This window comes from Thunnus thynnus, chromosome 22, assembly GCF_963924715.1.
Source record: "Thunnus thynnus chromosome 22, fThuThy2.1, whole genome shotgun sequence".
Lineage (NCBI taxonomy): Eukaryota > Metazoa > Chordata > Actinopteri > Scombriformes > Scombridae > Thunnus > Thunnus thynnus.
Window position 1 is genome coordinate 7,001,313 of NC_089538.1, and position 27,934 is coordinate 7,029,246.

Genomic DNA, 27,934 nt, shown 5'->3' on the forward strand with positions numbered 1-27,934 from the left:
TACACTAACTCAGTCAGATGGACACAGCATGAAGGTGCAGGGAAGACAACAGCTTTGGCTGTAACAAGATAATGTTAGGATCCTTAGTGTCTGCTGGCTTTGTGTAGCCCAATTTAGTCGCTTAGGTATTTTAATATGTCACCAGTGCAGTGCATGTTTTTGAAAGGATGTTAACTAAAGAGCAAAAGAGGAATAGATGATCTAGCTTCCCTAAAATTGCACAGTAATGAAGAAAAGCTGCTTTTCAAATTTTCCATGTTTGAAGATCTGGACTTAATATTAATACTAGAAACAATGTCTACATAGATGTACGTATTTGCTCTGTATTGCATTAATTAGCTTAATTAATGACCTCATTAGCATAATCGGTTATGTTTAATATAACATGGTGATTACAGTAGGGCATTAGGCAGCTTATTTGCCTCTTGTTTGTGCTCGGTTTAATTAATGCAGCCAAACATGCAGCTTATTTGTGTGTTTGTGGTGTTTAAGGAGCAGCACAAAAGCCAGCAAATGCATGACATGCTTATTGGTATATGCTTCGATTGGTTTTGTTTGATGGATCATCAGAGATGATAAATGCCGATTGATTGCAGTAGCACTTGCAAGATGAAGAGAGCAATTACTGGGTGACATTGTGCACCACAGTTGGTGTAAGCCATTAAAGGGGACATATTCTGCACATTTACAGGTCTCTATTTTTAATCTGGGGCTATACTGGAATATCTTTGCATGATTTATAGTTCAAAAAACTCATTGTTTAACTCATACTAGCCCTTTACGCATCCCCTCAGTCCAGCCTCTGTCTGAAACAGGTCGTTTTAGTTCCTGTCTCTTTAAGGCCCAGTATAAATACCATGAAATAAGCTGATTGAACAAATTGATTCAATAGCAAATTGAGAAATTATTGTCGCTTCATTTTGGGTCTAATGAGAAATGGCCAAGAGCTTGATAACACTGTTGAGGTGTCCGTAACAGACAATATACTATATGTTTCTGTTATAATGGATCCTAGCTGCTAGCTGTATGTTTAACCTCTACTGTATAGACTTAATGGATGACCTTTCCAGTGCACCTGCCTTTAATAAAGCTCTAATTAGAAGTCCCATTAGGATCTGAGAGGCGGCTAGTTAATAGGTACTTAAATAGAAAAGATTTAGGTCTTTGGTGGAGCAATCAAAGATACTCAGCAATAATCATGAGAGGCAAATGTCAGCTAACAATACGGAAGGCGAGCTTCATCATTCCACAAGGCAAATTTGATTTGCAGACAGCATTTAATGTCACTTATAAACACACAAAACAATAATCACAAAACATTTCCTAAATTGAATTCAGACAAAGTATTGAAAATGTAAACAAAGTGCTTGTAGTGCTGTATGTGTCTGGATTTTAACGCTGTATAGCTTATAGCTCACAAACAATGTAGGAACTTGGAAGAACTCACTCAATCCTAAATTCCAGGCACGGTGTGTCATCACTTGTAATCCAGTTATATGTGTGATTCAGATTAGGGTCACCTATCTTTCTCAGGCTGCAGTCTGCTGTATTGTAAGTGGCTTTGTGTTAAAGTCCCTGCTCAATGGCATTAGAAAGAGTAAACGTCATTAAGTGAGGTGCTGCAAAAGCAATTTCTCCTCTCACTCCCTTTGCTTTCGCTGTGTACCACCTGTTACTCCTTGATGAATGTCAGTGTTGCACACGCGCACACGCACACACACACACCAAACACACACGCACTTGTTCTCTGCAACCATGTAATTCCCTCTCAGACAGAAGCTGATTTACAGGCCAAACTAGGGAACATTCGCCAGACAGGTACTAAATACTAAAGGTACTGATACTGACATCATACTATCTCTCTTCTCTCTACATCTCCTCCCCTCTCTATGTCCTTTCTTCCTCTATATCCTCCTTTTCCTTCATTATCTCCCCACCTGTCTGTACCTCTCTCTTACTGCAAATAATCTTCCTTCACCTTCTTCCTACATTCATCTCTGTTTCCACCAATACCCAGGCTTCCTCAGTACCGGCGATCAGTCCGCTAAGGGGAACTACGGCCTGCTGGACCAGATTCAGGCGCTGCGTTGGCTCAACGAGAACATCGGCCACTTCGGTGGAGACCCAGAGAGGATCACCATCTTCGGCTCCGGAGCTGGGGCGTCCTGCGTCAACCTCCTCATCCTCTCGCACCACTCGGAGGGTAAAGAAAAGACTCTAATTGGCTCTTTTTTGCTGTTTCATTGTTTTGTTTGGTTTTTTTTTTCTTGGTACAGCATCCGTTTTTCTTTATCTGTCATCTCACCATCCACTTGCATTTACTGTTTCTGTATTTACTGGTCATGGGATTCATGGAATATCATGGAATTTTTCTGATACCTTACTAATAGCCTGGATCCAGCTCTGTGAATCGCTCATTAGCCACACATTTCTTGACTAATGGGTTGTGGCTGCTTACATGAATTCTACCAGTTTAGATCATTCCTCACTAATCCCTAAATAGCAATATTCATATTTACACACCATCTATGTGTATTTGTTCCATATATTTATTAGAAAAAGATGGTGACACACGTATACATGTGCTTCAACCTTTAAAAGTCAACAAAAAAACGTATGTTCAAAATGTAATCGCAGTAGCAAGGTCCTGCTATACCCATGTGGATTGATGGAAACTCAGCTTGCAGCATCCAGCACAGAAATAGGTAAATCCTATGATGTTCACTTGACACCTCTATCCTCAAAGGAAAGCCCTGCTTGTCCTTTGAACTGAAGAATTTAAGCAGCCATTTGGTTAACGAGTTATCTGGTTTGATTCAGGTTATGTTCCTCCATGTCTATGGAGGATAAATGACAGGGGAGCTCCAACATTACTCCACATTACCTGGCTTGGTGAGCGCTCCAGGCTCTGTTAACAGTCCACCGCTCTGCTGCAGAGAGGCTTTACCTCCGTCAAAAACCTACATCCATCTGACCTCATGCTCCCCATTACCAACAACACACCCCGAGGGCTAAGTGTTAACATTGCACCACCAAAAGAGAGAGGCCAACAGTCCAATCGACTTTGATCTGAATTGAGATCAGTGTGGCTGACGACCCGCAGCCAAATGGTCACGCACTCGCCGCCTTTGATCATGCTGTTCTTGAAGCTGTCCTCCTCCGATCGTAACTTCTCTGTTCTCTACGCTGCTCGAGGACTCTCCCTCAATATCTCTCTCATCTCCTCATTTTCACACACAAACTGCAGAGGACAGAAACAGGGAGGAAATGGTGGGTGAAAAGAAAGAGAGAGATTAGAGGGAGCATGTTCAGACAACCACACATCTGTTTCAATCACCGCTGTGTGTGTGTGTATGTGTGTGTGTGTGTGTCTGTGTGTGTGTGTCTGAAGCATCAAGCAGGCGTCTGACACATCTCTAATTTTGACTCGTTCTGTCTGCGTAGATGTGCCTGGAAAACAAATGTCGTCAAAGCTTGAGTGAGCATGTGTGCACCGCTGCTGTTTCACTGTATCCATTTAACACAGCCTCTATAATTACTTCTGATGTCTGTTAACCCTTCATATTAACCCAGTGACACCCAGCTCTTTTCACTTATTGGCAGGTGACTCACTTAGCAGTTAAAAACCTCCCAAAGACCCCAATAGTTATATATTTAAATCATGATAACTGTGGTCACAAAGTGCTGGTGTAGTGTCTATATAACAGTACTGTTATATATTAGTACTGTTGAAACCTGTTGTATAAGAGTAACTCCCCACTAGATCTTGCTTGAAGGAAAAGCTTTTTTTTTAAAGAATTATTTTAACACTTTGGGAATTAGATGATAAGATTGATACCACCCTCATGTCTGATAGTGGTGTCAATCTTCTCATCTAACTCTTGCTAAGGAGGCAAAGAAGAGTAGTCCATTAAATGTTGAACTATTCATTTAAGTAATTTAATTCCTCAGATGAGCAGATGTTATGTACACTGGCTTTAAGAAGAATGTTAATGCTCATTTGTTTATTTATTTAAATGGAAACCTAAAATTATGACAGTCATTGTAGTTTATTCATTCATTTTTCAAGGAGCCCCACTTTAGCTGAAGGGGGTGCTAACAGTTGGGAAAGCCTGTATTAACCCCTTGTCTCCTGTTGCTGACTACCCCTACCCCCCTCCTCCACTCCCCCTCCCCCTCACCCACTGCCACCTGTCCATTCATGCCTCTGCTTTGTCATCACCCCATCGTCATCATCGTCCTCGTCTCCATCAGCATCGATAACATCAGTCCTCTAGACGCCGTCTGTCTGTCATGCCCCCCTCTACCCCGGCCAGGGATGCCAGGTAAGGAGTCTGTCATCCCCACCCTTAAAGGACACCAATCATGTCAACAACACAGCGTCACAAATCAAGCCCGACAGCAGAGGAGTGCAGGATGGATGGCAGGATGGAAGTGGCAGACTGGATGGAGGGCGGGGTTGTAAGGGATGTCGATATGATGAAGGGTGGGGGATATAGAGGAGGGGACAGAATCCATGGTATCCAGAGTAAGACAGGCTTTTAGGGGAAAAGGAGGAGAGGTGGGGGGATCATTGGTGGGGATGTGCTCAGGTAATAATGTTGTTGAGGGAGGAAAAAGAAGAAAGAAAGAAAGAGGAAAGAAAATGCTCTGACATTGCAAATCAGAACAGAGTAGTAGAAAATAGAAGAAGGTACTGAGCAGCAAAGGCAAGAGGCACTTAGGGAGTGACAAAGAAACTGATTTTGAAGACGAATAAAATAACACCCATCTCCCACCTCTCCCTCTGTCTGTGTTTCTCCCTCTGTCTCAGTGCAGATATGTAGGTGTAGCTGTTTCCAAGCTACTTCATACTATAATTGATTTCCCAGGGAAAGGGGGCTCTGCGGCTCTGCTTAATAATTAACTGACCAATCTTCAGCCCAGGAGAGGGAAGAGAAGAAAAGGGAGTGCGAGAGGAAACGAGTGAGGCAGGCGGCCCCTTAACGAGCCACTTGAGTGGTTCAAACAGCACAGGACAGGCAGAACTAAGGAGACAGAGAGAGACAAAGAGGAGAAGAGGGAGGCAGTAACACAGCCAGAGATAGGCTGAGAGAAGAAACAGCCAGCACAAGAAAGTGGAAAAAAGGCTCTTTTGACATCTCAGATGAGCTTATTCCCAGTCCTGTCTCTGTTTTTTTTTAGCAACTGTACCATAGCATGCTATATCTGTGATGCCTTTGGTCTGCAACCCCAACCTGTATCTTCCAGTTTTGCTCCAGAAGCAATGATAAGATGAAAAATATCACAGGTGGTAGTTGTTTAGTGATTCTAAGACTGGAAAAAAGGGGAAATTTATATGTGAACAAAGTTATACATGATTTACACATCAAGTAGTGTCTGCATCCTGTCCCATCCCAAAACTGACCTTTCAGCAAGAGTCAGACTTCAACAAAACCGATCTGATCTTCATCATGCTTGTAAAAATACTACAAATTGAGGGGGAATTGTACATGACATTTTAGTGAGATCACTAAAATTTTCACATCATTTTAGGATGTGTTGAGCCAAATTCCTCCCTTCATAACGTCTTTTAAATCCAGCTTCTCTATCATCTGTCCTTTTAGGTCTGTTCCACAGGGCCATAGCCCAGAGTGGAACAGCAATCTCCAGCTGGTCTGTCAACTACCAGCCCCTCAAGTACACCAAGATTTTGGCCAGGAAGGTGGGCTGCACCTACACAGAGACAGCCGACCTGGTTGACTGTCTGAGGCGCAAGAACTTCAGGGAGCTAGTGGACCAGGACATCCAGCCAGCCCGCTACCACATTGCCTTTGGCCCCGTGGTGGATGGAGACGTGGTGCCAGATGATCCCGAGATCCTCATGCAGCAGGTGAGGGTCTGCACCAGCATGAGGCGTGATACAGCAGTCTACACTGGATTTTCATTGTGAAAATAGAGTGACTTGAGCTGTGATCAAACACCAGACAGAAGAGAACATGAAGAACTTGTTGCAGTAGGTGTGAGTGTGACATTTCCACAGGGCAGGGGTATGGTGGTGACATCCACCAGCTGGTGTGAACTTACACCTTAAAATACTGTAACAGTGAAAGACAGTGTTGGTGATGTACATTACCACGGATTCCTATTTGTTGGTATATATTTATGTCATTGGTTCTCAACCTTTTTTGCCTGGGATCAAAAATTATTGTGTACTTGCAAACCCCTTGGAAAAGACTGCATGTCTGAGAAGTAAGTAATACAATCAATTGAAAATTTTCTTCTCAGTTTCATTGGAGTAATGTTTAGAGGCCTGAAGAGGTCAAACTATGCTTTATTTCACAAGAATAAATAATTTTGTTTAGCTTAATTTTATTTTTTCTTGTTTCCAACCACAATAATCACCTTGCAACCCCTTAGGTTCATCTTACAATTGCCAGTTTTGGGGTTTCTATGACTCAGACCTGGAAGCAGTATGTTTAGGTTGAAAGTAACGTAGGGAATGAATGAAATCCCACACAGAGGTAAAAGAAAATGAAAAAAAAACTGTGGGTAGGCACACCAAAAAAGAAAAGAAAAATGTTTTATCACTGAATAACAACTAATAACTAATAACAACTTCAATTCCTTAAACCCTTTCAAGTGTATTAGACATAGTGAGGAATGCAAGAAGTGTGACTGCTGCTACTTTGTTAATAGGCTAATAGACTCTTCTATTTGATCCTCAAAATGATTCATAATCTGTAAGGAATAATTAGAGGTGAGCATTAAAAAGGTTTCTGGCTCATTTGAGGGGAAAAATTAGCCACATCCCAAAAGTTTAATTGGGCTCTTGTGTGGTAATTGATACTGTAGGCTTGCAAAAAAAAAACACATGCCCAGTGCTTACAAGGTCTGTAGAGCTGAAGCCATAATCTGCAGCAATTGTCTTTGCAGAATTTACCTTTGAGGTGTTAACTATCTTATGATGGAATAAATCTTCTGTATTTGATGCTTACACATGTCAGTATTAGAAGAGAAAAAGAGATTTGTTGCTCCTGTCTCTAACTGAGCTTGTAGTGGTGGTTCCACAACATAAGCTACGCCTTAATCTAAAAACCTTGCAGATATACAGTATCAGTCAGAAATTTGGACACACTTTCTCATTCAAGTGAATGGGAAGGTGTGTCCAAACTTTTGATTGGTACTATATATGTCTTAAATAAATGTCACATTCTAAATATGAATAAAACTAATTGTAACCTATTGCAAATCCCCTACCTCACAGATAAAAACACATAACAAAATTGTGTTCACCAGCACGTGTAACTGTTTGGATTTTAGATTTGTACTGTGTGTTAGACTTGAACAGAGATTGAAAACTGGCCTTGAATGCAGTATCAGCACTCAACATGTTCTTCCCTCCCTGCACCACCAGGGGGAGTTCCTCAACTATGATATCCTAATAGGAGTGAACCAAGGAGAGGGGCTGAAGTTTGTGGATGACAGTGAGGACAATGACGGCATCTCAGCCGCAGCATTTGATTACACCATCTCCAACTTTGTCGACAACCTCTACGGATACCCTGAGGGTGAGACATTATCCTCATTGGGTTTCATATTTGTGTTGTGATGTCCTCTGCCTCCTTTCAGATGGCAGATTTTTGCAGCGTTATTGTACTTTTTATTTATAAGGAGCCCCATCAGATGAAATCTTCCTGGGCCTGGGGTCCACATACACAAACTGAAATTGAAGGATTTATTGTCAAAATAAAAACAACAAAAACATATACAGTGTTTTTTCACATATACAGTCCAAAAGTCTGAGACCACTTTCCCATTCACGGGAAAGTGGTCTCATACTTTTGGACCCCACTCTAGTTATGATAGTGAAGATCCTTATAAAGGTACAGTACTTACATTCCCTGAGACCTGAGCCACTTTTCGGAAAAAGAGGTGCTTCAGTATCATCAACAATAACCTGTCCAAACCTACAGCTTGAAGTTTAAATTCAAGACTTTAAAACATCACGTGGGAAAATAAAGAGAAAAGATAAAATAAAATGTGAGCCCAACGAAGTGTATCAACTAAGACAGGCATTCTAAAGAGATTGCTTATCATCAAGATTATCTTTCACCGTGGTGGGCCTGTGCTTTGGCCTTTGAGGCTCTGTGGGCACTAATGCTGTCTCTCATCATCCCCCAGGCAGCCAGCTCCCAATCACAGTGCTGTTGTTCCTAACAGACAAGCCTGCAAACCCCTCACAGCGAGCCACAGCGAAAATACAGGCACATTTGGCTAATACAGTCACGCTCCCTCTCAAGTGCCTTTCATTCATTTTGATCTCTGAGAGGCAAATTCTCTTTTTTGCCCTTTGTGTGCTTTCAGTTTCTCTGTCCACTGTATCTGTCTACCTCTCACACATACAAACACACATTCCAGTTCATCTTAGCAACATGTATTTCTATCTTCTTCTACCCTGTTCTACAACTCTTGACCACTCTCCTCCCTGTCACAACTTTCCTCTTAACTTATCACAATTTCTCTTTTTTCTCCTTTACCTTTTTTCTTTACTCCCTGTCCCTTTTTCCCTACCACGTCTTATCCTCCAGGTAAAGACATCCTGAGGGAGACCATTAAGTTCATGTACACAGACTGGGCGGACAGGGACAACGGTGACATGCGGAGGAAGACCCTGCTAGCCCTGTTTACAGACCATCAGTGGGTGGCGCCAGCAGTGGCCACTGCAAAACTCCATGCCGAGTTCCAGTCCCCGGTTTACTTTTACACATTCTACCACCACTGCCAGACCGAGACGCGACCCGAATGGGCCGACGCCGCCCATGGAGATGAGATACCGTATGTGTTTGGTGTGCCCATGATTGGTGCCACAGACTTGTTCCCATGCAACTTCTCTAAGAATGATGTGATGCTGAGCGCCGTAGTGATGACCTACTGGACCAACTTTGCCAAGACTGGGTAGGCCTTGCTGATTTTATTTTGTTTCAATGTATTTCAAGTTCTCTTTTCACCCTGTGGTGGGACTGCAGGATGAACCAGCTAGTGTGATGTCTCTTCAGTAGTAGTTCTTCCGAAGGCTTTGCTTCCCTTTGAATAAGGTGTCTCTGTGAATAGGGCCCAATCCCACTAACCAGATGTTAATAGAATTGATAAAAGTTTAGAACCCTGTCTCACTTTGCTGTAAGTGTATGAATAAAAACTTAGATTTTAAAGTTGTCTTAAGTGTTTTAATGTACTCATTGCAGAAATCGATGAACCAGATTGATTAAAACCTTGTATTTGACTCCACTTGAAATCCTGTAACTGAGGTGCCCCCTCTGTCCTCCACTAGGGACCCCAACCTGCCAGTCCCTCAGGACACCAAATTCATTCACACCAAGCCCAACCGCTTTGAAGAAGTCATCTGGACCAAGTTCAACTCGAAGGATAAGCAGTACCTCCACATTGGCTTGAAACCTCGTGTCAGAGACAACTACAGAGCCAACAAGGTGGCCTTCTGGCTGGAATTAGTCCCCCATCTCCATAGTTTACATGAGGAGCTCTTCCCAACCACCACCCGCTTGCCACCAGGTCCTGGCCCTGGCACCATCAGACCCCCCTGGCCCAGAACACCAGGGCCTCGCACTACTCGACATCCCTACCCTACTTTCCCCCCTGACCCGGAGCCCGAGGGTTCAGAGCGTCCACACCAGGACCTCTTCCCTGGAGACACCCGGGACTACTCCACTGAGCTGAGCGTGACGGTCGCTGTGGGGGCGTCACTCCTCTTCCTCAACATCCTGGCCTTTGCTGCCCTTTACTACAAGCGTGACAAGCGGCACGAGATGCGACGCCACCGGCTGTCTCCTCAGCGAGGCGGCCCTGCCAATGACCTGGCTCATAGCCAGGAGGAGGAGATTATGTCCTTGCAAATGAAGCACTCGGAGCATGATGCTCACCATGACATGGAGCCCCTTCGGCCTCATGACATCCTAAGGCCCGCCTGCCCACCTGACTACACACTGGCACTGCGCCGTGCCCCAGACGACGTGCCGCTGATGACACCTAACACCATTACCATGATCCCCAGTACCATCACCAGCATGCAGCCTCTCCATGCCTTCAACACCTTCCCCTCCACTGGCCACAACAACACCCTGCCCCACCCCCACTCCACCACCAGGGTATAGTAGGGACTGACCCAACACAGCGCCACCTAAGGACCAGGAAGACTGGCTCTGCTAACGATCTAGAAGGGAGGCCTCTGGATGTGGGCCTTTGTTCTGTTTTCTTATTCTCTTGTTTCTCCAAAAACAACTCCATCTCCTCCATCATGTGCTGTCAAATTTAGCAGCTCTCTCCACTGGTGGCGTGTGGAGAAGCAACTGACTGCAAGGCAGCAGATGACCAGTTTGGGGGAGATTTAGATCTTTCAAAGATACTGTTTTCAAAGAAAGTCTGATGTTTCCAGACTATAGCCCCCTGACATTTGTCGAAGGGACGAATGCCTCTCGCCTTTCGCTGTTTTCCCTTTTTTACTTTGGTGTCATCTCTTTTTTTCTCTCCCTAGTGTTTTGTGTGCATATATCATTCTCTTTTCTACATATGCGTGTTATACCTGCTTTGTTTTCCCCATTCGACATGTGATTCTCTCCCTCTCCCCAGCGCTCTTTTGCTCCAAGGATTCATAAACTACTGAGCTGTAGGTGGGGACATAGAGTACATACAGTAAGCATATAGCTATGAAAACATGAATATCTGATACTTTCATTCTACCAGCATTCTTGGTGCCAAGTATGTACTACTGTGTTTGCGTTCTCATCAAGGGAGAAAAAACTAAAGAAAATTCTAGAGTATTCCTATTTACTGTCAACTAACAGATGCTGTGTGTTCTCATGACAAAGTGCCAAACTGGCCCTCGATTGTGTTTTTCTTTCTTTCATCTTCTGTTTCTTTCTTTTTATCAAGCATTTGTTTAATTGTTGTTTTTTGTGGAAAGATTTTTCGCTTAAAATATAGATATAGAGAAAAGATATTATATATAGTTATATATAAATGTGTACAAAGGAGAAAGTATATAAATGGGTTTTCTCAGTGGGGATCTATGCATGAATTATTTTTAAAGATGATGACGGGGGAAAGGACACTGTATCTGTCAATGCACGTTTCCCAAATCTAATCAAATCATATCGGTCCGCTTCTGATATTTTGGTCTTTGTTTTACCTCAAGAACATCACAGAAAATCCTGAAGTAACCCAACAAATCCTCTTCACCTCCCAAGGCTCATTTAGAAAAAAAGTCATTGCCACAAGATGTAAAAAATCTTACGGTGAAATCAACATCTGTGAATTTACTCCTCCATTCTTTCTCTCCTTCATGATGGTATTTAGAGGTATTTCTCCAACCTGGTGATGCAGCACGCCAACAGCAACCCCATAATCCTACAGTAGCTACTTTTTCTTTCCATTTTTATGGAAATTATGGTTTTTTAGGGTACGTGAGGTACCAAATCTGTTGTTGTAGCTTGCCTGTACAGAATTATTTTTGTATTTCAGATAGGGTGAGAAACAAAGCAGAGAAAGACAAGCCTCTGCTCTTTTACGTACACCTTCCTACTCCTGTCTGCACCCCTATTTCCAGCACATGCATATTCTGTTTGATGTGTGCTTGTTAGAAAGAGAGTGTGTGTTTGTGTGAGTGTGTGATATCAGAACTGCTTCACATGGGCATCGGTAGGCCCTAATTAGACAGCAAAGAGATAGAGGGGCAGACAGGCAGGATCACCCCCATGGTAAAAACTCAGACTCTAAAATGAGCTCCTTCCTGCTGCATACCCCCTCTCCTTATCATCACCATTTACTCCCTTCCTTCTCCTCTCTCTGTCAGTAGACTAGTTTTGTATTCAAGACTGACGCCCATACCGCGATGATCACCCATAACTCCCCTGCTGTGACCACAAAACTCCAAACCACCTGACTTCACTGTGTCAGCACCGTTCTACACAATTTCTGACCTCAGTTCAGCTCTGCTATTATCCTCACATTCAAGGGTTAGTTCACTAAGCTAGTGACTTTTTCTGAGCTTGTCGGTTGTATATTAAACTCTAAGCACACTGAGGGTAACCGGCGGGCCTTTATGGTCTGCATACACAGAGCTGCAAGGTGAGAAGGGGACTTAGATCCCCTAAACAGGGTAATAGAAACACAGCTGTTTCCTATTCTTCGCTTTTCATTCCTGGTGAGAATGTGCAGGCTTAAAGCTCAGCAACGCCCCCTTCTGATTCTCTGCTAAGGATCTCAAACATGGGTCATGGGTAATACTCTGGTTAATACACTATGTTAACTGAACCAACGTGTTGTTGTTTGAGCCCACAGGAACACATGGTAGCCTACATCCAGTATGGGAGAAGTTAGTCACCGGTGCTGTCTTTGCTTGTGCTCTAGCTTTAGCCTGTTTGTTTTCTATTTTATTACTACCCAAAAGGGGTGGTGGGGGAGGGCCGGTAGGGGAGAGATAAACTTGGCTGCTCCTGTCAGAGATTTTGTAAGCCCATTGAAAGGGATATGTGCACAATGTAAAACACAAAACAACTGACTTGGGTGCGCTGCAGGTGGACAAATGCTGTGGAACAGATGATGGACAGTAGCTCAAGAAAAGGTGCACGCTGTGGAAAAGAAACTTTGGGAGGATATTGGGAAAAGACTCACAGCCTTAAATGTAGAAATCAGATCAAGTGAGGGGATGAACTGATCATGAGCAAACAAGGACATTCAAAGGCATGGCCATCTTTCTATCCACAATGTTCGCCAGGATTATACCTTGTTAATCTGTCCTACGGAGGATCTGATATGTCTGATCAGATCTGTGTGAACTCTTTTGTACCCCTGTGGATAAGAAGGCAGTGAGGGGCTGTGGGGTAAACTTTACCACGACACAGCTACGATGACACCACTGGAGGTAAAAACAGCAACAAGGTATTATTTAGTTTGGTCTGTTCTTTTTCCTTGTCTATTTTATAAGCTAACACTGGAGGGCGCCATCGTGTCAGGTTCACTGCAGTCTGCCCACTTTGAGGAAACTGGATGTGAGAAGAAAAATACCAAACTAGGTGGCAGGACATACACAGACACACAACACCTGGAAGAGGATCAAAACTGTACATTTTTAAGTGTAAGAATCAAACAGACAAAATATTTGTAAATATTAAGTTTCTTGTTTGTTTTTCTTTTTTCTTTTTTTTTTGAGTGAATGAATGAAATGCTTATTTTGTGACAACAAAAGACAACAGGTGCAGTTTGCAATGAAATGACCACTAGCTTGAGGTTTCACTGCTGAGTAAAAAAATGCTTACAGATGATCACTTTTCATGACATTAGACCTTTTTTTTTTCTCTTTACCTTGTCTTGTCATCATGTTGCCCATTATCATGTGGGCATCCTGTAGCATCACAATTCCTAACCAGGAAAGTCACTGTAGCAGAAATTCATCTCGTGGTTGGCATCTGTTAGTTTCTGATAAATATTACATTTTAAAATTTGAAAAATACATTTTAAGTCACTGGTTTCATTGCTCTTTGTTATGGGATTGTGGTAGCCAGATCTTTTCTCCCCTTTTTTGTTAAAGCCTTTAACAAACTTTCATTTTAAAATATATCTTGTGATTTAAGCATACTCCTGGTGAATCTGTGCTGTGTGATCTGTGTGATTACCAGGTATTTATGGAAACATCTTAGAGGCTAAGAGCACTGATAGATGCCAGCTTTGCCTTTTTGCCAGCTAACTAATGTAACGGTGGTGTAGGGAACTGGCCAGTGATTCATGGTCAGGACTTCTAAACTGAGACACTAAACACAAATGCAGTCAATTAAATGTTATCTCACTCCACATGTAGCAGTGTTTACATGTAGCCACTTAATCACACATGGGACAGACATGAGGGCTTTGATACCGTAAGATGCCTCACATACAGTCATGGGATCATGCAGGTGGTCCAATGTTTTCCTTCCACACACTGTGTTGCATTGTGGTTATGGAGGTGGTGTTGACTGTACAGTGATGTGATGTAGCAGAAAGGAGTTTTGTGTGTTAAACAGTTGAGAAATGGGTGAAATGTTGAGGAATCTGAAAAGTCCAGTGCACTTGCAGACTCTGAGTACGTGTGTTAAACAGTGGACCAGACTAGACGTATGTGGACACACACTCAGCACTGTTTACTGTATAAAGTGACCTGTGGTTCACACAGTTGGGGCTACAATTTGGATAGTTTGTATTTCAACACCTGTAAACTGCAGTAAGCCAATCAAAGCAAGATGACTTTGTTTCATGCACTCCATCACTCTGAGATCTTGTGTCAGGTCGATTGTGAATGGAAGCACATGATTTACGCCCCACAATGGCAAACATACACACGGACAGTGACACACGCACACTGACTCACACACAAAAACCTGCGGCTCGTTCTCCATTGCAAAGTTGCACCTGTTGTCTTGTTTTTACATTCTTTGTTGAATTCAGAAACCCGAGACTTGAGATGAAGAAAAATGTTAAATAATGGAGTTTTAAAAAAGATGATTATTAAAAAAAGTAAAGTAAAACTATATAAATAAATGAGGTGATGATATTTCTGTTTACTTTAGAAGTTATTATACACTGTATGCTGTGATTCTGATCTGGGAAACATTAAAGACATTCATAGCCAGTCTGCTGATTTTGTGTCTTTATTCAATCAGTTAACAGAAGTAAGAAAAGCATACATGTTGACAATAAAATACCACATATAGACTGAATAATATTTTGATTAATATGAAATTGTAAATGTTTGGTACTACATACTTCATAGAAACAAAAACAATTCTGAGTTTTAAAAAAGACATATACTTAATTTGATTTTTAAAAATTCCCTGACATTGCATTTAATCTTGCTCATCTGGCAATAAAAGATTTCAAGACTGAACACACTGACTCCTCAGATTCTTCAGCTAGTTTTATGTTACTCCTTTCTCCCTCTAGAGCAACCTGGGGCCGTAACACCTTTCTTTATACATGTGGACAATACCACATATAGACTGAATGATCTTTTAATTCATCAAAGAAAGGTAAATATTTGGCATCGGACAATTCACTGAAAAAAAACAAAAAAACATTGCATATCATATTACATTTGAATTAAAAAACACTTTTTTCTGTCACCTGGTTGCTTTGACTAATTGTGTACATCACTGTACAAAAATATAATGAAATTCATCAGTTACACAAAATCATAAAATGCAAACTCAGATATAATCAAACTAACGTGCTCTGAACATGCACATTGACTCATTATCAAAAAGTATTTAAAAGTGTCTGTCAACATACAGTTAAAGCAGATTATTTTTATTAAACATGTTAAATTCAGTCTCAGGTACAGGTGAACACTACATGTAGTGATTTTCTCTTATGTCTCTGCTGTACTGGTAAAATATCTGTATCGTCAACCTTGTCATCATATATACAGTATGTTACTACTTGTGATTGTCTTTTGCATTATATAAAACAAACAAACAAAATATCCATGAAAAGAGGATAAATGAATGAATGTCATGAGAATGTGTATCTCTGTAACCACAGTGCATGTACTCTCTCACTTGATGTTAAATGACTCTTTCAGGCTTGCCTCTGCCTGCTTACGTGTGATATGTTTCCATGATGCAGGAATATCAGCAGGGTTTGAACTATGTTCTTTGGCAAACTTCTTATTGAACCTTGCAAATACATATTTCCAGTAGTCTGATGCCTCAAGGCTTACATCTGGAGCAATTTTCCAGTCTGGAAAAATTTCTCTGTAATTCTTGTAAGGATGCCATTGATATTCTGTAGCAAAACAGCGAAAACGCACGTCACTGATCACACCAGAAGAACATATGTCAGCGACAAGTTTTTCTGTGCTTTCCCGCCTGTATCCACCAAGACCACGTGACCGATGCAGTGAAGTCCAGTGCTCAGTATGTGCTTTTCCTCCTGCCTCACAAGGCGCTTTGCAGAATGGACACTGTTTACCACATCCAATCAGTTTGGTGAAAAGCTCATTCTGAGGTTTCACATGGAGATTTTTTAGTTTCATTTCAATGTTTGTTTTTTTAAACTTCTCTCTAAGAGCTTGAGCCATGTCCTTCACACAATCTGTGAGCCAGTGAGCAAACTGTTCCTCTTCGGCATTGTTCAGGATCATGAAAGCACCAAGAGCATCCTGGGAAATGACCAGTTTATCACCAAGTTCCTTGCAGATATCTTCAACAAACGTCTTCAAGTTGCCACTCCTTCCTGTTTTGGCCTTGTTGATAGCATTATTTATGCTACTGATACTTGACTGAATGTGTCGATCCTCAAACTCTAACGCTTTAGATGGATCAGAGAAGTGTTCTTTTATTTGATTGAGTGTCCATTTCTTTACATAACCCTCATATGAGGAAATGTAGCTCTGATAGTTTTCAAAGTCATCCTTGGAGAGCAAATCCAGTAAAACTGAATACTGGAAGAACAGTCGTGTGCTGAACTGACTACATGTCATCATTTCACCAATGATGTCAGGACCCAAGGAGCGGTTGACAAAGTCTTCAACTGCAGGCTTCAAGCATCGGTTGGTGAATTCTTCTGCCTTCTTCTGGCACTGGTCTCGTTCATGGAACACATCCATAAAATCAGTTCGAAACTTTTCTTTGTTTCGATTCAAACATCTGTAAGGATCATTCACATGTATGAAATCTTCATGCATTTTCTGAAACTTTCTGGCTGCAACTCCACAGATGTGCTGTTTTAGAGAAACTTCAAACTCAATGTCTGCCTTCAGCTCTCGGTTATTTTGCAGCCTCTCATCAATCATGTGTAAGATCTCCAGGATGTAAGTTTCATGGTAATTGGTTTTTCGTTCCATTTTCTGTGTCATTAAGTCTTCACAAGTGGCTATGATGCTGTCAGCCATTTGTTGTATAGCCACTACTTGATCTTTGTTAAACCATTTTTTGAAAGTGTGTTTAACATGGTTGAAGACTCCTTCAACTGTATATTTGAAAGGCACCTGTCCACAATTTTGCAGTGTTTTTCTGCTGAATAATTCACTTGCATGACTCCCCTTATGTGAGAGATTTGCTCTCAGGTAGTGAGAAATACTGGTGAAGACATCTGTAGCCTTTTGTTCACAAAAAGATAGTTCCTTCAACGTTTTATCCCACATCTCATCAAATTCCTTGTCTAGCTCTGTGTCTGTCATCATGACTTTTTTCTTCTGACATTCTTCAATTAATGCACACACTCTCTCCTCTAATTGTTTTGTGTGATTCTTCTTGATACTATCCAGCTTTACCATTCCCTGTCTGATGTCAGCTGCTGCTTCAAGCTGATTAAACACAGACCTCTCCATTTCTCGTCGAAGGCTCTTTGCACTGTTAGCAAAGTCCTCTTTGTATCCTTCAACTAGGTAGACATGACCCTCTGTTTGCTTGAAGTACTGTGTTAGATTTTCAAGAAGCTTTGTCTCCCATTTAGACAGCACAGTGCAAGCTTCACTTTTCAAACTTGCGAGAAGTTCTCTTATATCATGGCTCTCTGACTTCACAGCAACTGTACCAAAATTGGAAATTCTTGTTTCAGCATTTATGACTCTGGTGTACATGTCTTTTTTGAATTCCCATTCCCATTTGTTGAACTCTGTGCAAAGCCTCATGTAGGCATCAGCCACTAGGCTGTTTCTGAAGCTGAAGATGAAGTTTTCATGCTTTACTGCATTCCACAGGCTTGACATCCACTCTGTAAACTCAGAGATATCATTAGCAGATGAGTCACAATTTCCCAACATTTGGATGATGTTCTTCTTGAACTCATATACAGCTTCACTGTACCCTGCATTGACTGGTGCCATTGGTGGGTTTCCATTCCAAAGTCCAGGAATGTACCAGTTCCCAGTGTCTGGACTGTACTCCATCACATCAGTGAAGCTCTTGTTCTCCTCCCTCTTTTCCATTTTGGCTGCTGCCTGGGTCATCTCATTTAACTGTTGCAAGAGCAGTTTCCTGTCTCGTAAGTTCTTCTCATGGGCTGAAACATCTGACACATTCTGGTGAACAAACTGACATTTGGGCTTTTTGCCTACCTCCTTCATCCTGAGAAAAGCATGCACAACTATTTGTAGGATGTCTTTCATTTCTGTTGAATTCTCCATTGCAATATTGATAATGGTGATATCACTCAGCCCCACAACAAGTGTTGCAAGCTCATTGTCATGCTCATGGCTATCATCCAGTTGTGCAAGCTCTGGTGACTTTAAACCCTCAGTGTCAATGATCACCATGAAGTCACAGTTGAGTAGTTTTTTGACATCTTCATTGACTCTGATGAGCAACATGAAGGCACCTCGAGTGCATCGACCACTGCTGACAGCAAACTGCACTCCAAACATCGTGTTAAGGAGAGTGGACTTTCCTGTGCTCTGAACTCCAAGAACTGTGACTACCAATATCTTGCTCTTAGGAGACACCAAGGCATTGAGCTGAGAGAGAACATCACTCACCCATCTGAGAGGTATGTTGGATGCATCTCCGTCAACAAGCTCAAGAGGAAAGCCATCAAGCAACAATCCTGCACAGAGTTTTGGAAGATGCTGTAATTGTTGACGTGATGGGTGTGTTTCTGGAAGGGAAACTGAAGCTTCATAGATTTGACCCATTTCACGGAAGAAGTGTTCAGTCCCCAGTGAGCTGTTGGAAAGTTGAGTGTCGATGTCTTTAATCTCTTCTTTGTTCTCAGAACTCATGCATTTCTTTTTGTACTGCTCCCTGAGACCAGACAGTTTTTCTCGAGATAGGTTATCGAGGTTAACTCGCATCCATTTCAGGAAATAGCACCTCTCTATTCCTGGGCTTGATATTGCATTGATGAAGCATGTCATAGCATTTGACATGTCATAAGAGTTCTGTTTTTCCCGAAGTTTTGTTTTCTGTACCTGAAGATCACTTTTGTACTTTTCTATGTTTTCAGATCCAGCTTTTCGAAGCCGAAATTCTTCCTTCTCTATGCAAGTCAATTCCTTCCATATTTGGCCTTGCAAGGGAAGCTGAGCTTCTTTGTATGTAAGAGTATCTTGAATTTCTGCAGTGATGGCATCTGCATTTTTCTTGGCAGTCTGGCACTCTGGAGAGTCTTCATCAACCAAGATTCCCAGTTCATGGGCAATGTCAGCCATCTGCTCTATTGGCATCTTCATCTTTGGGTTCTCCACTACATCGCTGACTGTTTTCCTCAAATTTTTGACGAAGTCTGCATCATTCATGCGCTTAGCCTTGAAAATAATGTTGCTGTTAGTCAAGCCCAACTCAGTTGCTACTTTTTCTAAAGCATCTAGATTGAAGCTCTTCCTCTGATGGTTGCCCACCAAGAAGATCTGTGCCTTGTAGTGTTGGTTGGTCAGTAGCCTGCACCCAGAGTCCAAATTGTCAAAGAACACAAAAACTGCAGCAGATGTTTGACACAAAAAAGAGTATTGTGTTTCAAATGAAGCAATGTCCCCACGGAGGTTCGCTACAGCAACTGGCTCACTGAAAAGATCCATGTTTTTGTTTCCACAAGGGAGGTACCAAGTAATTTCAACCAATCCACTGGATATTTTCCTCGGACTGTCGCCACACTCCATATTGTGGTGAACAAAGGTGTCATGGTACTGCTGAGAATTGCTCAAAAGCTTATTGAGAATCTCTGACTTGGACAAGGAGCATTCACCCAGTCTCACAAAAGATATCATTGGAAGATTTGAGAGAACAACTCTGTCTTCAATGAAGCCCTTGGATTCAGAAAGGGACTGAGGTCTGTACTTTTTAACAATGTCTCTCATGGCCCATAGCATGAGTGTGCACTGTTCTGTGTCACAATTGGGAAGCAGCAGAGGCACAGAAAACTGACACATAGACATTTTGAGTGCCATTTCCTGCTGTACAAAACCATCAGAACACAGAAAGAGAGCAGTGATTATGTCGAGGGGGTTTGGCATGTCACCTGAATTTGGACCGTTGAGCAGATTCTTAAGATCTAACCTTGTATTCCCTGACATAGCATCATGGTTCTCATGTACTGACTCACATGCTGATGTATATTTCACATTTCTAGCTGTCACATTAACCATCATCAGTTTCTTCAGAAAATACCATGGAAGATCTGAATTACGCGTGACAGATTCATCAGTAATGGTCCTCTCATCAATTTGAAGTATTGTGCTCAGGGATAGCCTCTCTTTGTAGTGCTGCTCCAAGCCCAGATCCTCCAATAATGTCTCCAGCTGTTTCTCTGTGGACATGAATGACAATAATTATTAAAATCGTGTTTGGTTGTTTTAATTTACTAAAGCATACATCCAAACATAATTGGTACATAAAATAAGTGCACTTGTAATGTTGATTGATGTAACCTGAAACCACTTGTAATTTGTCACAGTGCACAATTTTGTGCCGTGCCTTCCATCCTCACTAAAATATAAAGCACCAGTAAAAGCAACACACGTCTTGATACACATCATTGTACGTTGACCTGCTTCAGCTAATCAGGACACACCACTGTCCCAGCATTAATTCAATTCAACCTTTCAAAAAATCAATAATTTTATTAGATTTGCTCCCATGATTGGCACATATAGACCAGTCAATAGTGGGCACAGTCCCAGGCATGCAATACACACTAACAGGGATTTTCCATGGTGGTGGGGGTTGTCAAGCCGAGTCATGCCATGAGCAGCCATGAGCACTTGAGCCACGCTGGCATGGTGCAAGTGTTTTTCCACTGGCAAGGTGAAATAAGTTGTTTACCTTAGTTATGTGTGGGAGGTGTGGTGGTTTGTAGAAAATGCAGTAAGAGCCTGTCATCTGCAGCTCTTCATCTAAGATCTCACTGTGGCCATTTTTGCTTGTGCTACTCCTCCCTGCAATATTCAAAACTGAGGCACTGAGTCTACTGTCAGATTCTGGTACATGAACGAAGCTGGTGTTCTCTTTGGTATTCTTTGGCATATGGGCAGCATTTCAGCATGTATGGGAAGTAAGTATATATAAGAGCATACCTGGCAACATTTAGGTTTCAAAAATCGTGAGGTTTTTTTGGGGGGGTTGAAGTGAAAGATAACGTTTTACTCGAGTTGATGATAAGCTTGTTAGGCTACTGTAAGTGCAAGAAAACCTTCGCAAGTAGAAAGCCAATAAGTACTTTATCAAACCACGTGCTGAACAAGTATAAACATGTAGAAAAACAATATTTTCAACTGCTTTGCCCGCACTGTCCCATCCACTGCAGGTATGTTTTACACAACCACAGTACACCACAACGAAAGCTGTCTGTATGTAGCCTAACTGTTTATCTGAGTTTGCCACATATCTTAACATTTGTCAAATTCTTGTAAATTTTGCTACTGGCTGAGACAAACCAGTACCTCCTCTCTTCACCAGCAGTGCCTGCAGGCAGTCAATCACATCAGCAGTAGAGGACAGGAGACAGGATGAAAGACTGCCTGCGCAGAGAGCAGCTGCGCACACACGCTGTACAGTCCCAGAAACATGTTGTGATGGCAGTCAGTGTATGACTTTAGAGTGCAAGTATATGACTACTTCCTGGAGGCAGTATGTACCAGTGTAGCCCCAGTACAAATCAAACTCGAAAAAGAATAACTATGAAAAAGAATCGTTCATTAATTTTTTGCCAGCACCAGTTCAGACTAATTCTGTTCAAGCATAACCAAACCCTAACGACCACACAAGCATCTAAACTGACCAAAATGGCAGTTGCAGGTTTGTTTTTAAGGTGTCTAGTGTGCTGCAGCTGACAAGCTTATTGGCTGTAGAGCCTGCAAACTGACATTAGCAGTGCACTTTTACCCAGTGGATGTTTATTTGGTTGTTGATTCAGAAAGCAAAGCCTAAGAGTCTACAGCCATGCTATCGACTCTGTAAGGTTTTACAATAGGCACAGTGAGGTCAGTGTGTTCACAATGACAATGCTAACATGCTAATGTTTAGCAGGTATAAGATTGATTGATTGATTTATTGAGTGTGCAGTTTGAAACATTGAAGATGCACTGCACCAGAGTTAGCTTGAAGCTAGTTTGCATCTGTAGTCCCCAACAAAAAACATACAACAGCACATCAACAAACAGTATAAAGCAAAAAAAAAAAAACAACAAAACAAAACAAACAAACAAACAAAAAAACACACACAGAACACGCCATATAAAATACAAAATACAAAACTACACACAGCACATCACATACACCCACAATGTCAATTAGAATTTGTCAAATTTAAATCAAGACCATAGGTGGAGTTTAGACTCAATGGTCACACAGCTGATTGGTCTTTAGTAGATTTTTTAATTTGGCCTTGAATGTATAGATTGAACTACAGTTCTTGATATCATCAGGTAGGCCATTCCACTGAGTTGTGGCTTTCACAGAGAAAGCTGACTGCCCAAATGCAGTGCGACAAAATGGTATGGTACAATCTTGTATAGAGTATATTCTGGAGGATCTAATAGAACTTACTGAGCAAGTGTACAGAATGTAATGTAATAGTAATGTTAACCATTTTCACAATCCTAGTGTAGCATGTCAGTATGCCAGCCACAACTGGCTGGTGGGAATGTCATTAGTTTTTTAGATACTTAGGTCATAAACCAAAGATTTGGATAAATTTTGAACTGATGATGGCGCTAGATGCAAAGTCAAAGGATCACCAAAGTCAGTAGGATTCTTCCTTTCAAAATTGCATGGCAATCCATTTAATAGTTGTTGAGATGTTTCAGTCTGGGTCAAAGTGGTGGACAGACAGACTGACCAACAGATTGACATTACCATCCACAGAGCCATACCACTAACAGTGAGGAGGTAAAAAATAAAATAAACTGTGAAAGGTAAATAGAAGAGTAAAATAAATAAAGTTTTACTTTTTTTTACTTTATATCAACTGATTGGAGGAAAGGTATAAAGCTTTATGCTTGCTTTTATGTTCCATTTTCATTACCTCTATTATTTATTAATGCAATGTGTATATTTTTGACTTGTCTGATCTTTTACTTCTTCAGGTGCTTTAATATCACAGAGGAGCTTTAAACATATTTCTGCAGACAAGCTGGTATTTGCCTTTATTTGTTTTATTTATCTTTATTTTATTGCTTCATAATTCTTTTTCATAATGTTTTTCTTTTACTTACTTGTTTGTACAGATGTTACGACTGGCTTGCTCCTTCTTCCGTTTTTCAGTTGTGAAGAAACTTGGAGGGAGTAACAAACCCCCGGCTTCAGGCTGCTGAAAGTCAGGCCGTTTGTGTTTGTTGTCAGCTCTTGCACACAGCTCTCTTCTTCACTGCAACAAGTCACAATGTAGTTCTCCACTTTACCAGCGGGAGTGTCCCAAAGCAGAGAAAGTGACTTACTGCTGACCTGATAGACTGTAATCTGCGCAGGAGGGCTGGGATCTGTGGGAACAATATAATAGTTTCAATTATAATTGAAAAGTTTCCTCTATATTTGTACTGTTTGCCTGCCAAGTATGGCATCAGATTTCTATCATATGTCGCAAGCATGGTAAAACATGCTCACGAGCATATTATTTCACACATGCAGATATTATCTGACAGTCGCACGGTATAAGTCCTAACATAATGAGAATCAAAGAATGGCACCTGCCTGTTTAGAACTAAGCAGCAAGCACACCAAGCAGCCACCACAAAAGAGAGTTTCTGCATGGTGAACGCTGGAGGGCACACACGCGCTCACTAGTTCAATCTGCTCTCGAAGCTGAGTTCTGCTTGCATGAATAGATCTGACTCTTGACAAGATCAAACTGCAAACTTGTCTACATTTCTCTGAAGGTCTATGCTAAGGGTGACATTTATTTGCTTTATTTTTGCCAAGGATAATAAACTTGAATCATTATGAATGCCCGTTTTCATCAACTATTTGAGGGCAGTGATACATGGAAAACTCTCAAAACAGAAATGGATCAGTGTTGATGGTATTTGAACGAGGGACAGAATGCCAGTCATCAGTAACTAGCCAATGCAAGAGCCTCATAATGTTGTCTGTGTACCATAGTTATGATTTTCTGGTTTTATGAAGGCCTATTTATTTATTACAGTGTATAGACTGTATGTCAGCGGAATTTGACCATTAATATATTAATTACAAGATGATTTATTAATGAGTTTTCATTTTTTTTCTTTTTTTTTCTGTATTTCTTGTTATTTCACCTAAAAGGCAACTAGTTTTTACTTGAATCACAATAGATTTTTATGTTCTTAAAACATGTTACATTCCAAATTTGACTTGAAATATGCAACATGATGAACGAGGATTTGTCCAGACGAGTTGTGCGTTAAGTTTCCACCTCAAGGAAGTTGGTAATATTACCAAACAATGTCCATAAAAATCTTTCTATTAAGATGAAATTTGCCCCTGTTGCCTTTCACTCCAGACTAAAAGTAACACTGAAAGCGTGTGAAAGCTCACTAGATTATGATGAATCTGTGTCGGACTGTTGGGAACTAGATTATGAGTCCTAAATAATGTATGATGATTTTTAACCATTTTTGTGTTATTATTGTACTTCTATGTAAAAGAATAAAGTGAAATATTATTGGGTTATTTTTGTGGGAAGATTATTTTGGTGTGGGTTTCAATCTGTTTAGATGCAACTATACATTAATTTTTCTGGATAGACCTAACTCTAATCTAGATCACATTTATTAATTCACCTTAACACTTCTACATTCGCTGTAACACTGTTTTTCTGATAACTGCCTCATAAGTAACCCTGTGTGTCCATGCAGCAGCCCGGGCTGTCAGTAGGTGGTGCTGTCTGTTATGTCTTTTCTCCTTGCATATTTTATCTGGTGTCTTTGTTTTTATTTATTTTGATTTGATTGTATTTAATTTTATTTCTTTGACTGTAAAGCACTTTGTGAGCGATGTCTGTGAAAGATGCTATGTAAATAAACTTTGCTTGCTTGCTGTTGCTTCATGATCTGAGCAGCCAGGCTCAGTACTCACGGCTCACTGCAGGTTGATGAGATTTATGTACATTAAGTCCATCATATAAAAATAAAACATCATGGTAATGATATGAGTAATGTGTACTCAGCTGTTGGGAATATATCTAAACACAAATGCTCTGATTTAATGCTGTCCTTTTTAGTCACATGGCCAAACTGTCTGCCTGTTCAGTTAATGACAGCTGTTAGTCAAGGTGCGAGGAGGTCCATGTGGGTGTGATCGTGTTGAAATATTATGACTATTACATTATTATTATGATACTAATATTATGATATTTTTATACAGTATATGGTTGAAAGTGACAACTCATAAGAGAGCCAGTGCCTCCCTTGGTTTCTGCCCCCAAATGGCCACGTCAGGTCTGTTTGTTCGAGCAGACCTCAACTGACAGCAGCTTGTGAGAGTGTGTGTGTGTTCTCCAGTTCTCGCCAAGCAGAAGCTCTCTGGCCTGCAGTGGCTGCTTTGTGCGCTTCCTGCTTCATTCTAAGCACGCAGGTGCCACTCTTTGTTTGTCCTTATGTTTTGTTTCTTTCTCACAGGTGCCTGCATCACTCTTGGTTGTTTAATTTGTGCGTGAGGATCTATGTTGTGTACCAAACGCGAAGCAAATTTTCCCCACCCGGACAATAGGACCCAGCACGGTGATGTTACTGAAGCTCAGCCTGCCTGCCATGATGACGGCTCAGTCTTCCTGCTAACAACAGTCATACCAACATTTAAGACATTATCGACTCTTCTCTGTTCGTTTTGCTGTAATAACTTGCATTAAGCCATCTCACGAAACTCCCCCCAAAATTATGTTGATTTACTGCACTTCCCAGACGAAAACTATAGACCTTAAAGCGGTAAATAAATTTAGATATTGCTAATTTGCGTCTAATTTTGCATTGACTTTGTATGTAATATCATTGCACGAAAAATTTGCTTCGCATCCGGTGTGAGCACACCATTATACCGTGTGAGTGGCAGTTAATATCTGCGTGTGTGAAATACATTTGCCCAATTTTGAGCGTGTTATATCGCGCTCGCGACACATGACATAAATCTAACACCATACATAAGAGCTGTGGAAGACAGAAAAGTAACATACAGGGAAACATGTATGTAACATAAAATCACCGCACACAATTTGTACAAGTACACATTTTGCAACCTCTTTAGTCTGACATAAACCTGAATACTGTATCATGAACTGACAGAATATCTCAGTGTAAGAAGTACATTCATCTATGTTAAAGTTCTGAGGAAACATTTGTTGAGCTCAACAACCACTCAGCCAAAGCTTTACTGTATTGATAAACAATTTAATTTTAATTCCAGAATTTCAAATTTACCTGTGAAGACAGATAGAGAAGCTGTTTCGCTTTGATTTCCATTTTCTGCTCTCCTTGTGATTCTGAATGTATACTCAGTCCCAGGATGCAGTCCATCAACATTTACAGCGCTGGAGTCTTCCACAATCACACTTCCTCCATGTGTGTCACCGGAGTAATCTATATGTAGTTTATACCTAACAGGTGTCAAACCAAGAGAAACAGTCTCAGTGTCGGCATGGAGAACTGTTACTTCTGGTGGAGGAACATCTGTCATAAGAGAAAAGAAGAAAAACACCTCTTAGGAACTCCACATTACGCCATGTTTTAAGTAATAAAAATGTGTACAATTTATTGACTTGAATAGTATTTATTTATTTCTCTCTGCTGGACAATAGATTGCTTAAGGCTGACATTCTACACCTGCATCACTCACACTTACAGTCAGACTGGGGTGTTGCAGGAGAGTCTCCTTCCTCACAGTCAAGGAAGGCATCTGATGCATCATACAGCTCCTTGATAATTGAGAAAAATATGCATTTTTGATGTAATGAATCAATCAATAACTGATAAAAAAAATATGTATTTGCCATGTAATTTCATTATTTTTATTTTTTTCAATAATCCATTATTTTGTTTACCTCCTCTTCCTCAGTGTTATCCATTGTGGGTGCACTCTCAGTCATCCCACACTGCTTCTCACTAAAAGTAAAAGGAAAGAACCCTGTAAGTTTGCAGCCAACAACACTAACAATAACACAAACAATATGGACTAAAAGCAAGAATCACAACTGTAATCTGCTGTTAAGGCCAGATAAAAACAAAAAAATAAAAAGAATCCGCTGATTCATGCATCTGTTTCAGGCTATGAAATAACTACCGCTTTTTTGCTGCAAGTAATATTTTTCCAGTGGCACAAGTATTCACATCTTTTACTTAAGTAGATGTAGCAATATGTAAAAAATACTCTGTTACAAGCTAGGGCTGCATTCATGAATCTACCACTTTACAAACCTATTCTTACATGACAGAACAGAAATGATCAGCAAAAACAGTAAAGGTATTTGTTATGCAGACAAACAGTCCTCGTGAATAAGTTAATGTTACTGTTAGGTAGTTTAATCTATAACAATATATCATGTTTTATGAGCCAATCATTTGTTTTGAATGTAAAATCAAGTAGTAACTATAGCTGTCAAACATAGTGGAGTAAAAGGTATAATATAGCTATGTACATTGAGTGAGCTACAGAATAAGTACATGTACTTAGTTACATTCCATTACTGTATTTTTTCATGTTTTCTTTTGCTTTTTTCACTTTGCTTTACAGGTCACCCACATGTGTAAGCAAAGAAAAAAAAAACACAGAAGAAGCAATAACATGGTGACCTACCTTTGTAAGACTGATTTGTCCATGTCACGATGACATCCTTCTTTTATCCAGGAGTTTATATCTACTCTATATGCAATATGTTGTAATAGGTCAAGAGTTTGGCCTCAAATTAAAGCACTGCGCCCTCCTGCGAATGCCAAAGCAACACCTCAGGCTTCTACTTTTATACTGCAGTTGGGTGCAGTCGCTTTCTGTGTCATTTCCTAAGAACAGTTGGC

At 40.9% G+C, this 27,934-nt stretch overlaps 2 protein-coding genes across 5 annotated transcripts in view; one reads left to right on the plus strand and one right to left on the minus strand.

Annotated features, from left to right (window-relative positions):
• The window catches only part of nlgn2a (neuroligin 2a), a 191,286-nt gene extending 176,630 nt beyond the window's left edge, over positions 1 to 14,656 (plus strand). For all 4 annotated transcript variants that reach the window (XM_067579432.1, XM_067579430.1, XM_067579433.1 and 1 more), the window contains 5 exons: positions 2,018 to 2,203; positions 5,607 to 5,872; positions 7,397 to 7,550; positions 8,571 to 8,937; positions 9,311 to 14,656. In XM_067579432.1, coding sequence (XP_067435533.1) covers positions 2,018 to 2,203; positions 5,607 to 5,872; positions 7,397 to 7,550; positions 8,571 to 8,937; positions 9,311 to 10,148 — 1,811 coding nt within the window. In that variant the 3' untranslated portion in view covers positions 10,149 to 14,656. The remainder of the gene's footprint in view (positions 1 to 2,017; positions 2,204 to 5,606; positions 5,873 to 7,396; positions 7,551 to 8,570; positions 8,938 to 9,310) is intronic.
• A 51-nt stretch (positions 14,657 to 14,707) lies between these two features.
• On the minus strand, positions 14,708 to 27,904 carry LOC137174251 (interferon-induced very large GTPase 1-like). The gene is made up of 6 exons (XM_067579429.1): positions 27,717 to 27,904; positions 26,965 to 27,025; positions 26,766 to 26,838; positions 26,345 to 26,593; positions 23,171 to 23,434; positions 14,708 to 20,265 (listed from the first exon to the last, which is right to left on the minus strand). The coding sequence occupies exons 1-6, from the start codon at positions 27,737 to 27,739 to the stop codon at positions 15,578 to 15,580; spliced, it is 5,358 nt and encodes a 1,785-aa protein (XP_067435530.1). The 5' UTR covers positions 27,740 to 27,904; the 3' UTR covers positions 14,708 to 15,577.
• Between the last annotated feature and the right edge of the window lie 30 nt (positions 27,905 to 27,934).

What these genes read in the sequence shown, in the direction of transcription:
- LOC137174251 (XM_067579429.1), bottom strand. Translation starts at nt 27,739, where the DNA reads ATGGACAAATCAGTCTTACAAAG. An exon ending in ATAACACTGAGGAAGAGGAG is followed by an intron (nt 26,839 to 26,964) that starts GTAAACAAAATA and finishes TCAATTATCAAG; the next exon opens with GAGCTGTATGATGCATCAGA. An exon ending in TTCTCTATCTGTCTTCACAG is followed by an intron (nt 23,435 to 26,344) that starts GTAAATTTGAAA and finishes TTGTTCCCACAG; the next exon opens with ATCCCAGCCCTCCTGCGCAG.